The sequence below is a fragment of the Esox lucius genome, chromosome 3 (genome assembly GCF_011004845.1).
Source record: "Esox lucius isolate fEsoLuc1 chromosome 3, fEsoLuc1.pri, whole genome shotgun sequence".
Classification (NCBI taxonomy): Eukaryota; Metazoa; Chordata; class Actinopteri; order Esociformes; family Esocidae; genus Esox; species Esox lucius.
Window position 1 is genome coordinate 13,833,074 of NC_047571.1, and position 14,600 is coordinate 13,847,673.

The 14,600-nt window shown below is 41.5% G+C and overlaps 2 protein-coding genes across 2 annotated transcripts; both read left to right on the forward strand.

Moving 5' to 3' along the window:
* Window positions 1–756: 756 nt before the first annotated feature.
* Window positions 757–6,776, forward strand: kncn (kinocilin). The gene is made up of 5 exons (XM_010885187.3): window positions 757–928; window positions 4,512–4,580; window positions 5,047–5,121; window positions 5,515–5,608; window positions 6,588–6,776. Exons 1-5 carry the CDS (start codon window positions 781–783, stop codon window positions 6,661–6,663), a joined length of 462 nt encoding a protein of 153 aa, XP_010883489.1. The 5' UTR covers window positions 757–780; the 3' UTR covers window positions 6,664–6,776.
* Window positions 6,777–9,332: 2,556 nt separating this feature from the next.
* Window positions 9,333–14,377, forward strand: LOC105019197 (transmembrane protein 275). The gene is made up of 2 exons (XM_010885173.3): window positions 9,333–9,723; window positions 11,224–14,377. Exon 2 carries the CDS (start codon window positions 11,364–11,366, stop codon window positions 11,979–11,981), a length of 618 nt encoding a protein of 205 aa, XP_010883475.2. The 5' UTR covers window positions 9,333–9,723; window positions 11,224–11,363; the 3' UTR covers window positions 11,982–14,377.
* The last annotated feature ends 223 nt before the right edge of the window (window positions 14,378–14,600 follow it).

Here is a 14,600-nt window from a genome sequence, read left to right on the forward strand (position 1 = left end):
TTGCTCTCTTTTACGTATTCTCAAGCATGCCATTACCTTAATCTCAGTGCAAATTTCACATATCAGCTAGGGTCTCGAGCACTGTAGGCAATGTGACTGTGCATTTACGCTTTATAAGACCTTTTTAATCCCGCAAGCCCCTTATGGACCAAGAGGGGCTACAGGCTGTTCTAACAGTTTATTTCTAACAACCATCACTAACCCGTCAGTGGTGAACCTCCGCACTTCCAGTTTTACAGCCATATTATTAGGCTATTTTGGCCGTTGGGTTAATGTTAGGTATTATGTTGAGGTGAGGGTTAGGTTTTTGGTTTGGAGTTAAACTTAGGTTTCGATTTAGGGTTAGGTTTTTGAGGTTAAAGGTAAGGTTAGGATTAAAGTGAAGTTTAGAGATAGATTTAGGGTTTAGCGTTAGAGAAAATTTGAATTAGGGTGAATGGTTAGAGTTGGGAAAAATGGGAATTACTTAATTGTGTCCCACAAGGACAGAGCCTTCTGTGCTGACCTGATGTGTGTGCATGGTGGTCAGATTTGTATATACCTGTCTTGGGGGTGAATGAATGTAGCTGGCTTTTTTTATTTTCAGCAGCAATGGGAAACAAGAGCCGCGTATTTAAATATGCATAAGGAGTCTTGAAGCAGGCCAGATATCAGAGACGCTGCCTGGCTACCAGAGAAAGTGGTCCTGTGTCAGAGAAACTGGTGCCGGGTACTGGCGTTCAGAGCTGGTCCAGGGCCATAGGCTGTGACCAGGTGGGGGGTTTCCTCTCCACCTGCTGAATGAACACAGTCAGCATCGGGGAGTACCACGGTCTGCGGGTGGGCTCGGCCCTGCTCAGCATTGTGGCGGGGTGCATCATCATCGGGGTGTCAAGGGAGTGTGATGCTGATGCTGTGGGGGGCATCTTTCTGGGTGCGGGGGGGCTGGGTGAGTACCTCCAGGACCACCTAGTCTTCGGTTTTGTTTTGTGCTATGTTATAATCTGTTCATATTTGCGGGTCATAACATTGCAAGAGGCATATGTAGCCTACAAACTGTATTTATAAATATAATACATGCCTACAGATATTTACTGCTTGCTTATTCAATTTAGAATTGTCAGTAGTACCAAATGTGGGCCCTGGAGGGTTTTTCTAATGCAAAATTCTATGTATTCTCTTTGATCTTGGTGGTCTATCCTGGCAGTTACACTCCAAGCCGTTTTTTTTTTTTTTTGTATCTTCAATAAAAGTGTGCGCATCTTGCCAACTCTTACTGAGAGATTGGTTACACTTTATTTTGAGATTCCCAATTTCCATCTGTTGGTATTCTATAGACAGTACTACTATCAACAAACTTTCAAAAGACTATCTGTTGAGTTTAGGGTTAGGTTTAGAATAAAGGTGAAGGTTGGAATAAAGGTTAGGGTAAGGGTTAGGGTTAGTAGATAGTTAAAATGTTACTGTAACTAGATCTACAGAAACAGTTTTGTGACTCTCAAAATACAATGATACAGAGAGATTTTATACTGTCATTTTGGAACGCTAGACATTTTGATCTGTGTCCTAATCTGTCATATGGGTCATTCTATGTCAGGTGTACAAAGCCTGCTGCATTGTTGAATAGTTGCCAAGTCCTGTGCCAGACTGCCTGAATGATAACGGGGCCATGATTTTCCATCCAACACACGTCCAGGGATAATTAGATCCACTGGTGTAATCTAAGACAGTTGATAACAGCACAAGGAGCAGGATATTCCAATCAACTCAGAAGAGTTGCAGTGTCAGAGAGCAAAAACACTGACAATGAAGTATACATCAATATAGGTTAATTGTCTATTGTTATGAAAATCCCAAACTAAAGGGGGATTTTCCTTCCAATAAAATAACAGCATATTGCTACATGACTAAATAATATGGTAGTGTTGAATTCTTCAATTTATATTATTTATTAGATATATAGATAATAATGCACACATCTAATACTTAATTTGCCATGATTCCAGTCCTCGTCAAATGAATGATGTGGGTCTATGAACTGAAGAAAACCAACCCAGTGTTCTTGCAAATATCTTTTCTGACAGCTCCGACATGCGTCATACACAGTCACCCTCAGTCACAGTTTAATGGCAGCTATCTCTGTGGCTCAGAAGGGAAATCAATATGCTGTGTTCAGGCTGCCTGCTTGAGGGTAGCTAAAATAAGATGCATTCACAAGTCCTAGTAGACTCCTGAGACAGGGCTACTGAAGATGCTCAAGGTTTTCAACTTTCAGTAAATTCCCCCGTTTTTCAGAAAACCTGGTTGGAATTTACTGGATTTCCTGCTTATTCCCTCCTGATTACGGATCTCATCTTACTGGGATTTTGGAACAACAGTACATTTATTGAAGTTCCTGGAACTTTGCAACCCTACTCAATGAAAATACACTTAAATTACATAAATTACATTGATATACGTAAAAAAAATAATCCAATTTTTCTCCAGAACATCTTGATAATTGGATGAAAAAGAGAACATAATGATATGACATTAATTGGCTGTGTGTATGTTAATGTGACAGAAAACTGCTGTTTCTACCAGTAAGCTGACCATCATATGGGAGCTAATTTGCTGTTTCGTAGTAATGCTTTGGTCGTATATCGGTGCTGTGGAAAGGATCTGGGTCAGTGGCAAAAATCAGATATCAGGTTTGGAGCGGACATTTTTTTTTTTTAGGGAGATACCAAAAGTAGTGCTCAAAATACTGCTTTAGTTTGCACTATCGGTTTGCTTGCCACAGTAGCTCTGCAATTTCAGCTAATGTGTGTGAACCCCATCCACATAAAACCAATTTACTGGATTAACTTCAGGTTAGCTACGTGCATTGAGTGCCTTTCATGAGGGGGCAGTGGCTCAAATCATTGTGAGGACAAGGGCGGGGGTGTCCCAATTCTTTTAAACATAAAAACACGCTATTATTCATCAGTAATCAGCACAAATGCTTTTATTGCATCTTATTAATATTACTGAAATTACATAGTGTTTATTGTTACATACAATGTTTACAGTAATATAATGGGGGGGACAAATCAGAGTTTTCCCCAGGATGGGGGGGTCATGTCCACCCCGTCCCCCCTGGGATTTCCGCCTATGATCTGGGTGCTATGGTCGGATCTTGGGGCTGTGGTTGTATCGCGATGTTGTGGTCGGATCGCGGTGCAGTGGTCGGACCTCGGTGCTGTGATCGTATTGCGGTGCTGTGGTCGGATCTGGGTGCTGTGATCGGATTGCGGTGCTGTGGTCGGATCTGGGTGATCATTCTGGATTTGATTGCGGGTGTGTGTCTGTTTGAGGTGAATGTGTGTGGGTGTAGGTGTCCAAGAGTAAAAAACAGAGTTTAAATTATGCCAATATAGATGCATTCTGTGAGCTTTGATCATCCTTGAGAACTTGACAAAATTAGACCAAGTGCTACATCTTGCAGACCAACAGCCAACTCGAGTCCCTATTAGCTCCATCCCTCCTAACTGTTTCATGCTCTGAGGGTTTTACACAATATTTGAACTTTCCAGGACAATCTCTTTTTGATGACCATGATTTTTTATATCTCCGGTATTATTTATATGTCCATCTCAACAGAGATTCCACAACCCAGCAACCAATTCTGAACTTGATTCCAAAAGTCTGCCGCCAATGGACAGAACCAGAACAGAATGGTCCATTGATGCTATTTTCATTGTGACAAAGTCTGCCCAATGCCGACTGTTCAATTCCCATAAAATGTTATGTAATAGTTTAAACTATCAAATTGAACCATTAAAGTTTTGTATATAATCCGATACACCCGATACCATGGAAGTGGGACATCAAGAATTTGTTCCCAACTATCCTGAATTCCACATGGTGTAGCAGTCAAACCTTTTGCCCGTAAATGGAAAATATATATATTACGGTTATACTGGCAAATTTTAGCCAAACATTTTTTTAATAGGGTGCAGACTGGGTAATTTAATCCTGTTTTGTTGTTTTCTGCATTCGGTCTTGTGGCAGGGATGCAATGATCTGATAATACTTTAGAACTGAACATTACCATACACCTCAATGAGTTGCTTGTTCGAAAGCTTCTTACGGTCTGTACTAGTTAACAAACATAATACCTTTTAAATATATTGTTTCTATGAAAATTGGTTTACCATATATTTCAGTTAAGCCATATTTTTTGCTGTAATATCTGATCTGGGATTGTCACCAGCAATGGATTCATTTAAATATTTTAGATGTTTTAAAGTGTTTAAATTACACATTTTAATCTTTCACATGACAAAGAATCCCATTTTAAACATTGGATGAGCCTTTCTTATTAGCCTGGTTGAAAACCATTTAGGATCTAGATATAGTTTTGGTGTACTACCTGCTTTCAGAGATTAATTTAAAGCACTAATATTCAGTGGGTTAATATTCACTAAAACGTACAGGGTTAATTGCTTTATTAGTAGCTAAACCTCATTGTCAACTGACATCAATTAGTGTTAACATGTCTTTCTTTCCAGGCCTCCTTATCTCTGTCTTCCCTTTCATAAGAGCCTGGCTCAACATTAACCACATTCTCCCAACTTTGGGTAAGTTTAAGTTTATTTCCCAAAAAGGAAATCCAAGGAATTAATTTCAATTTACTCGCTAATGAAAATCTCACTATCAGTTTATTTTCTGTTAACTCTTACCTAAAGTATTTTTGGCCGAACCAAATAATCTAAAACCTCACCTCAAACTAACATCACGACCAGACCATTTAAGAAATGCTTATGTGATAATGTGATATTTTAGAGGCATTTGAGCTGGCAAGCCAGTAAGAGGTCTCGAGAAGTATGATCTGGCCAATCCATGGTCAAGTTAAATTCATATTTTTAATGACCAGTATATGCCGACATCTTTATGCAGTTGAGGTGTGCCAACATCATTCCAAATTGACAAATTCATTCACATTCACAGATATTTTCCTTAAGAATTCAAATGTCATATTTCAAATGTGCCTGGAATCACTGCAGCTGCTTTACATTTTGATGTTGACTTATTTCCCGTCCACAGGGAACTTCAGAGTGCACCCTGTTACTGTCAACCCTCCAGGCACAGAGCAACAGGCCGACACACCAAAACGAGAAGGTAACGGACAGTAGGGCTTATACTCATTCAGGGTCAGCTAAGGAGTAATAATCCCAGGAGAGTAACATTACGGAATAGCCATCACATCTATGCTGTGACGGTAGAAGGTCGAGAGCCAGACTAACTTGTCAAAGCTCCAGACAGCTAAGATCTGCCAAAACCACTGCACTGCCGGGTGTTCTCCTTGGGTTACAGTGACTGTTCTTTCTACACTCTGTTGTTCATCAGGCTGGGCGTGGGCTGATTATGCATATTGTAAATGATGACCTAAGCACGTTTTGCTTCAGGTGCATGTTGTATAATGAACACGTCCGCACGTATAATAAACATGCATCATATGTACTCCCCTTTTTCAATGTGACCCAGAGGTTATTATGTTGTCTCTCCTGACAGCGACACAGAGCCATCTAAATCTGGAGCGCTCTAAGAGCCGGATGGGGACCTTTGTTGATGGTGGACCAATGGCCGAGGCCTCAGCAGATGAGGGGTGAAACACGAACACACACACACACACACCTTGTCATACATAGCCAATGTACAAATGTTTGTCAGTAACTTGACACTGTGTGCTGAGAAATCACTTGGGTTGTAAATCAGCTGATCCTGCTAGCTAACAGCTTGTGTCTCAGTGGCTGTCATATTACTACAATGATTTGAATAGCAGCCTGTGTGAACATATGTTACTATGCACCTGCCTTCTTCTCACTCAGTTCATAGGAGGTGTTTTATAGTATGCTGGGACTAGATCAATTATAATGACATCCTTCAGACAAAGGTGTTTGTGAGATTGGTCTGTTACATGACTCACCGGCACGCAGTTCCCTTACTGTGTGTTGCTAGTAACATGACCTCATAATAAGATTTTGCTGTTCTCAACCGAGAGGAGAATAGCAGAGGGCGCCCATGTCGTTACATGTAAATCATCAGGATACAATGAAAATGTAAAGGTTAACTGCAAGTGGAGAAATTTGAACAAGTGAAAATTAAACAAGTTTACCACTGACTCTTTTTCAACAATAACATTGCAATCTAGCAAATTCATTATTTTAAATTAATTGTAAAAGTAAAAAGGGACCAAATCCAGTTCAGTATAAAGAACAGCGATTCTTTCTCATGAGCGGATCAGAGCCGTCCTGTTAGTCCCCAAAAGTACTGTAAAGAGGAGACCTATTCCTTGCCTAGCAATCAAGTTGCACTGGATCCTGTTGCCAAGGTTACCGAGACCCCAGATTTCATTCATCGCCTGACTCTGTCATTTACGAACCTTGTGGGACATGCATGTCTGATCCAGTTAGATGTAAGCACATACACACGCACATGCTCACGTACATACAAGCACACACACACACACACAGGGCCACGATATGCACGCGCACGCACACACGCACATGCACAGTGTGCATTTCACTCAGATGTAACAGGAAGTCCATTACTATAAGCTAGGCCATCTCACTGTTCTGTTGCAGGACATCTTCGGAGATGCCAGACATCTTGTCCAGACGGAAGTTCAAACAGACCATCCCTGATCCAGACCTCCCATAAATTGGTTTTCCAGCAACCGGACAGGACACATCTATCCCCCACGCCTTTTAACACATGTCAAATGGATTTCACCAGATGGTTAATCAGATGATTGCTGAATTCAACGATACAATTCAAAAGCTATGCAGTGTGACTTCTGTTAATTTCACAGAGAATTAAACTTTTTTTTCCGATTCGTTTCAATGTGTATAAGACCCCTTTCTATTATAAACACTACTGTAGTTCAGAGAGGCAGAGGTAATAGACAAAGAGGTAACATGTCCTTGAAGCGAATTGTCTCACGACTGATATTTGACGTGGGCCGAAAATAGTATGCTGCTGCTGGTAAGATAATGGATTAAGTGGTGATTATGGCTATTAGAAGTTGATGCCTCTCAGATTCGGTACATTACAACTTATTTTACTTAGACTTGTGGACATGTTGACACCCAGACACACACATAAATGGGTTGGGACACGGGGAATGGACACAGGACACGTGACAAAGGCACTGTGCAGTTGGGCTGTACGCTACTAGCAATACTCGGCCCTCATTCAGGGGGGTTGCGGTTGGTGGGTGTCCCTTTGGTTGATGCCTGGCAATGTGGTTGGATTGATTTCCTGCCTGTTGGGCCCTGTCCGGGGCCTCCCCCGGGTAGGGCCACAGTGTCACCGGACCCCCCCGTCTCAGTTTCCAAGGTGTTACGCTGCTATATTATTGTGCTGGGGGACATGAGGGATGTACTACTAACTTTTCTCAGTTTCCTCCAATTTTAAATTTTAGAAGGAGATGAGGTCCTGGTCCACACCTGCGGATTACCTGGTTTGGGGGGACCGTTGCTGTTCCTGTCCTTGTCCACCTGGTCATACTTCTGACCTAGTCTAAAATCAAATATACTCTGGATTTAGCCAAGAGAAATTTATTTATTATTCCAATTGGACTCTTAATATCTCACCCGGCACAGCCAGAAGAGGACTGGTCACCCCTCTGAGCCTGGGTCCTCTCTAGGTTTCTTCCTAAAATTCGACCTTCTTAGGGAGTTTTTCCTAGCCACTGAAATTCAACACTACTGTTGTTTGCTCCTTGGGGTTAAGGCCGGGTGTCTCTGTAAAGCACTTTGTGACAACTGCTGTTGTAAAAAGCGCTTTATAAATAAATTTTGATTGATTGATTGACTGCTGGGCAGTTTATTAAAGAAAACAGAAGTGTTAGGTTAGGAGGTGGCATCCTCTTTGGGGGGGCAGTTTGGGAGGAACGGCTACTGGCAGTCGAAGCTTTGGCGGCCTCTCCACCCCTTTTCTCCTAGGCCTCTTTCTCCGTCCTTGACTCGTGTGTCACTGGGGCACAGCCAAGCTGAGGTGGAGGTACTGCAGTGAGGGGTACTCAGAGGTTCTACTGCATGGGAGGTTGCAGTGAGGGAAATGCTTCAATTGTACTGTCTTCTGCTGTCTTCTCGTCTCGCCATTAGCACCTTGAGTCCACAACAATACTGAAGACGTTTGCGTATGATCTAGACAGAAGACTCTGGCAGACGCTGTGTCTGATCTGGAATAGTCAATACAAAGTTTCAGCACGACCACACAGTATACAGAAGGATTTGACAAGCGAGACCTTCTCAGTACCCTTTTTATTCCATTAAACGACAGTCTAAATAAACCAAAATGACTGTTTCCATTGATGTTATACCTGGACTGACATTAGGCCTCCTGGCTAGAACCTCTAACCAAAAACCTAAAGGTTGATCAGTCATGGGCCTGATAAAAAACCTCCTGTTCTCAATCTTTCATTCTGTGCAATTCAGTATATTAGGCAAAACACTGTAAAATGTAAATGCTAAGACAATCATCTCAAGTTATGCAATGTATTTCACTGAGCAATATGTCTTTCCAGATGGAAAAGTAATTATTTGATCTTGTGTTTCATACTCAGTCAATGTAAAATGAGATTAATGGTTTGAAAACTACTCTTTTGATTATCTGTTGTGTTATTTGTGATGAGTTGTGAAAAATCACCAAATTTTAGTGGAAACAGTATCAAAGCAAAAACACGAGTACAAAAAGGCCTATAGGACCATGTTGATTTGTTCACACTGTATCAAAATCATCAACAATTTACAGATTAGCTGCCTTCAAAAATGTGAGATAAGTGAGTTGCCTAGCACTAGTTTCAGCACCAGGCGCTGTCCACTTCTGCCTTCTCCCAATGATCAAAGCATACATATTTCTACTAATCAGACATCCACCATAATCACAAATGGTTAAACGTTTTCTTGTTTAAGATAATAAAATCAACATAGACTGATGTTATTGTCCATATCCTGCGATGGGAAAGCAAATTAGAGCAGATTAATGCTGGTCCGTTGTGTGTGCATGTTGCCCTTTTGTAGTTTTAGGTCTGTCAAAATTTGTACTTTTTGTATGAAAATGTTCTTAATGTTGACACATTATTTCTTCTGTCATGCAACATAACCTGGTGCAGAACCTCCATTCAGAAAGCACTGTAATTCGTGGTTGTTGGGCAAATAAAAGGGATGAAATCAACTTTCCTTTTTATCTTGCCCCAAGAATGCATTTTTTGTTTTTTAATTTGGGTGAACTATCCCTTTAAGGAAACTAGGTTGACGTTTTTTTTTTCCTGAATAGCACCAAGTTATTAAGCAAATAATCATTTGACGATATTTGGACAAATCATATGCGTGCTACTACCCACAATGCGTTATTCGCTTGATTAACTTGCCGGACATCGTGTGTTCTTCTTACAGTGTTTCCTATGTATACTGCTAACCATCTGACTGCCGTTACCACATAATCTTGTCCACATGGCAAGATCAATGCCTTCAGTATCCTCTCACATATGTTTAGGCTCCTACTATATGTCTACTGGCCATGGTTGAATTTTTTTGTATTGCTAGAATGGCTCTCTAAGAGGTGTTCAATCTCAAAATCACCGCTGGCATCTACATGTTTACGTATGGTTCAACCTTACCATCAGTATGCGAATGCGATTCGGTATGAAAATGCGTATTGGTGGATATGTAATTCTACAGGAATTTCCAACTGTTTAAAACGTCAGCACATAAGGTAAGATGAAGCTCTGAAATAAATGTCTATTATGTGCATCAGTTCAGTACATAGATGCATAGTGAACAATTTAATAGTGAACAATTCAATATTGAATAGCTGCGCGCGTTTTACTACAAATGCCCATAGCTTTTATAGTCTACACTAGCAAGCCATTTAATATTCTGCAGTTTTTCGACACTTGTAAAATAGGATGTATGACATTCGACTGGCTGCAACCTGATTAAATTATTATTGAATCAGAATTTTATTTTTTCGTTTTAATAATGAATAAAAATGGTATCAGCGCTCTTAAGCAAATAGGGGTATGGACCACAGCCTGCTCCATGTGACATTCCGACTAATATTTAGAAACGTTAAAAATCAAAGGTGTCAAAATAATATCAGAGCACGTATAACTTCGCATACGCGAACGCCATGTCTTACACGTTACATTTTAGAGACCTTCGGTAGAGCGACTTGTTAGTGCATGTTTTAAGGTGGCAGGTGGAACGACCACGCCAGTCACTAGCAGTAGTAAGCACATCCTACCTATACATTAAAGTAGCTATCAGCGGTCGGTAGTGTGGTAACCCTTACCGCAAAAAATAAACGTAGTCATTTAATTGTTTGAAATTAATTTTTGTTATTATGGATTTCAAAACGTAGGCTACCGAAAGAAAGCGTACCAACCGGATGACCTTTGTAGGCTTAATGGACACAAAGAGTGACTAGGATATTTCAACCTATAGCCTAGTTTCTGCGTTACATAAATACAATATTTTGTGCTCACCAGCATTGTATGAATGAGAGCAGTTGCTGCCTCAGCTTACACACACTTTTGTATACACTATTTACATGAGCCCTATGTAATAATGCATTCATTATGAGTCACTGGTATGTAGATAAGACTCTCCTTTCACTGAGGATTTTTTGGTCTCCATACAATTGTACTTTTTCTACCCACAGCATAACATTTAATTCAAACCAAATCAAAGATATGTATTATTCCCCAGAGTACATGTATTACATTTTTAGATATTAATGAACAATAATTATTTGGCATACATTACTCCATCAACTGATTGTTAAGCAGAGGTTGGTCACATGGTGGCCATTCAGTTGAATGGAGCCAAGCCATGCTATGGTGATGGGAAATGCAGGCCCAGTAATGACAGGAAGATGAGTGGTGGGGGTGTGTTCAGTGTTGTACGAATCAGAGCACAGGTCGAGTGAAGCACCACATGCTCTTTATCATCAAGAGGTCTTGATGGGCCTCTTCATAATGTTTCAATTGTTTTTAGTGCTCAGATGAAGGCTAAAATAATTATCATAATGCCATGCAATAACAACACTAACAATTGAATTGCTGTGGTGTATGAATGACAACCGTCTATGTACATGAGTTCTAAATGTGTTTCCTTGTCTTTTCGTTCATTCCATCTGAATTCAAATATTAAACAACTGAAAGAACTATGCGACTTCATTGTTTTGATGTTTTGTTCCCCTACTCTGCTGCAGGTGCTTTCACACTGTGAACAATCACCCAGCATAGCCATGGCCTCCCTCGGTGGTCTGTTGCCAAGGGGAACCATCCTGGCCGAATGATACAGAGAGAGAATTGAGAGTGGAAGCAGCCTTGAGGTGCCCGAAGACGAGAGATGGTCGTCACTGACAGGAGCTCCAGCACACCTGTGCCCAAGAAGCCGGAGCCAAAGAAGAAGAAGAAGAGGAAGTCCCGCCCCCATGGCTTGCCCTCCCCTGCGCTGTGTTGTGCGTGCGGCCTGTGCATCATGCTGGCGGGCATCAACATCACCCTGGTGGGGGCGTTTGCCTTCAGCACCCTGGTGCCCTCCGCCAACCCTCCTATCATCATAGGACCCATCCTGCTCCTAGTGGCCTTCTCTTTCTTCGGCGCGTGCTGTGTCTGTAGCCGTCTGCCCCCCGCCCAGGGATCCCGGAGGTCAAAGGTTGGCGGGAGGAGCATGGGGATGCTGGGACGGGGAGGTCTCGCAGGGGGGGCGACGTTCGAGATTGAGACGAGCGAGCACACTTTGCAGGACACCACGGCGGTGCAGCTCAGCCCCTCGGCGTCGCCGGGGTCTTCGCGGGCGTCCAGCCCAGAGCGGGATGCTCCTGAGCCAGCCCCGAAAGGGACCTGCAAGCTGTTCACCATGGAGGCCAATGGCCCCGCCTCTGCCACGGCCTGCTACACCGCCTCCTCGGACGGGGTCGGGGCTGTGAGGCTTAACCTGCCGCGTGACGATGTGGCCACCTAGTACAGCCTCCCTGGAGCCTCCTGCCAAATAATGACGACTTATGGCAACGACACGTGAAACTATGTAAATAGGAACTAGGATGGTCTGACAGTGTTTCCGTGTGTCTAGCCTTTTCGTGAAGTGCAATTTTTCATGTTTATGACAAAGTTTTGATTCAGTTTTTTGCAGCAGCCGACCTGTTATTAGCATGCCATCCAATGTCGAAGGAGCGTGGATGATGGCTCTGTTGGGGTGGATGTTCCTACCTCTTTAAAACTGCTCTTCAGCACCCTCTTCCATGGGGCATTATTTTAAGCAGTTGACTGGAAAGCACAATGAGAGAATTGGTTTCTCTGTTCATTCTTGGGGGGTGAAGTACAAATAGTGGTGTCCCTTTGATTCGACTGACTGGGACTCCATGCTCCACATTTTAGCTGTTTCCTCTGAAGAAACTTTTTTTTCTCCCGGAACAGAAATATTTACGCAAAATAGCAATGAATTTAATGCCATCAATTAAATGCTCACACTGTTTGACATTACAGAGCTTCTCTCACTTTGAATTACGTGCAAAAAAACATATCGGGGTCGCAATGTTTCTTTGAAACTAATCGTAATTGAAAGGATCAGCGACAGAGGGCTTTTTTCCTCAACTGTTTCTACGAACTGAACGTATATTGGATGAAACACTGTAGTCTTTGTGTTGTTCTCGTATGGTGAGGGTGCTTGGGTAACTTGGCCGCATCAATGGTTGTTTATAATATCACTGTGTTTTCATGAGTGGAAATCTCGTCTGCTTTTACACTGTGACTATTATGTTGTTGTGTTTTTTTACCACCTTTTCCAGGCTTACTAAAGATCATCATATTAGAGCCAAATTAGACTTCACAGCATTCACTGCCACTTTGACAGAATCCAGAATACATTAACAGCCACTGTGTGTGCGTTGCATAACACAACATATCCCTATCAACATTATGGTTATAAAAATTAGGAATGCTATTTACAGATATGCCCTACTACACATAGATTATTTGCCAACATGTGGCTTTCTAGACTTGCTGTGGCAATCTGATGACATTCTGTTTACAGTAGCTTGGGAAAGTGGAAAAAGTATTAGATATTGTACGTAGACTAAAATATAGTCAGGTATTTCGATTTTGTTGTATTTATAATTTCACCCCCTTCCCCCGATTATATTTTTCTCACCGATGGGACAGTTTCTCTACCTGTTCTCAGTAGAAACCATCGAACACAGACACTCAAAGTCACTTTTAAGTAATGCTGCCTTAGACTGAGCTCTCAGGATTAAACAGACAATGGCTATTTTAATATGCGTAATGGCATTGTCAGCAGCAAACAGCAGTAAAGCAGTAAGATGTGATGAGTTTACATCACAGTTAGATTGAAAAAATATATATTTTCATTCCCCCAGTATTTGGCCCATAATGCCGTTTAGATTTTTTTTTTTTTAAGCGTAATAGGAAAGTAGCTTATTTGGTATTTTTGCAGAACAATTTCCCATGAGAAAAAAATTATAGTTCATGTGAGGAATTACATACTGTATGAGTGTGACTCATATGCCCAGAGAATGTGCCTGTTTTAAATGTGAACTGTCAACATACTGTATATGTTAACTATCAGTGTTGGCTGGGTTTTTCCCAAAAAAAATATATCTTTAAAAATTTATTATTTTTGTGGAAATTATATTTACCTAATTTGAAAACAATATATGTAATACTTGTGAATACTAAGAAGATAAATAAAATGAAATGCAAATATGAAATGGATTTCAAAGACAAAGAGTTTATTACAGTGAACTGCATGAAAGGATTCAAAGTTTCTTTGTACAAAATTCTATTCCTTTGTTTGCACTTCATCGGTTCCTGCTGTTAAATCTTGCTGCTGCTGAGGCCGTTGGTTGTCTGAACACTGGCTCTTTTCAGACATCTTTTTCAATGCCATTAGGCAGAGCCATCTCTGTCTTCATGTTCCTTCTTGTTTACATCCTGGTCAACCATTTCATGTCTAGCCTGTGTCTTTACCTGAGACAGCGTCTTTTTATCTGCCTTGTGTGCTGATTCAGTCTTGTTTTCGTCTGATTCAGGTAAAGCATAGAAATGGGACTGTAGATGCTAGGGCACCCCTGACCTTGACGTCTTTGCACGTTGGCTGCACTTGGGAGTTGGTCATTAGGGAGAGGCAACCGCTTGCCCTCTCTCTTTTTCGAGCTTCTTCAGCTGTTTAATTTCCATTGAAAGCCTGTGACAGACTGACCAACTATGGGGCCACACCAAACATCAGGACCACTTCTGTCACGTAGATTGTGTAAAAGATGGGGACGCTGACAGTGTCTGTGGAGAGTCGCTCTCGCTGCTGGCCAACCAGGTTGGCAAATAGCATCAACCCTCAGAGAGGGAAAGAGTGGCTGAGCATCTTAAAGGGAACCGTTTTTTTTTTTTTCACCGGTGAGCAAAAACTTTTTGTTATCAACCGGCAAACTGTTTCGTTCGAATGTCAACTAAAACATGTCCATGGTGACATTGTGACATCTTAATATATTTTAGTAGGATTCTGCTGAATATGCATGAATTAGCTCTGGTGTCTTGCTGGTGAAGGAACCAAAAAATGTCAATTATATGT

What these genes read in the sequence shown, in the direction of transcription:
- kncn (XM_010885187.3), top strand. Translation starts at nt 781, where the DNA reads ATGAACACAGTCAGCATCGGGGAGTACCACGGTCTGCGGGTGGGCTCG. An exon ending in CCACATTCTCCCAACTTTGG is followed by an intron (nt 4,581 to 5,046) that starts GTAAGTTTAAGT and finishes TCCCGTCCACAG; the next exon opens with GGAACTTCAGAGTGCACCCT. An exon ending in GAGGCCTCAGCAGATGAGGG is followed by an intron (nt 5,609 to 6,587) that starts GTGAAACACGAA and finishes GTTCTGTTGCAG; the next exon opens with GACATCTTCGGAGATGCCAG.
- LOC105019197 (XM_010885173.3), top strand. Translation starts at nt 11,364, where the DNA reads ATGGTCGTCACTGACAGGAGCTCCAGCACACCTGTGCCCAAGAAGCCG.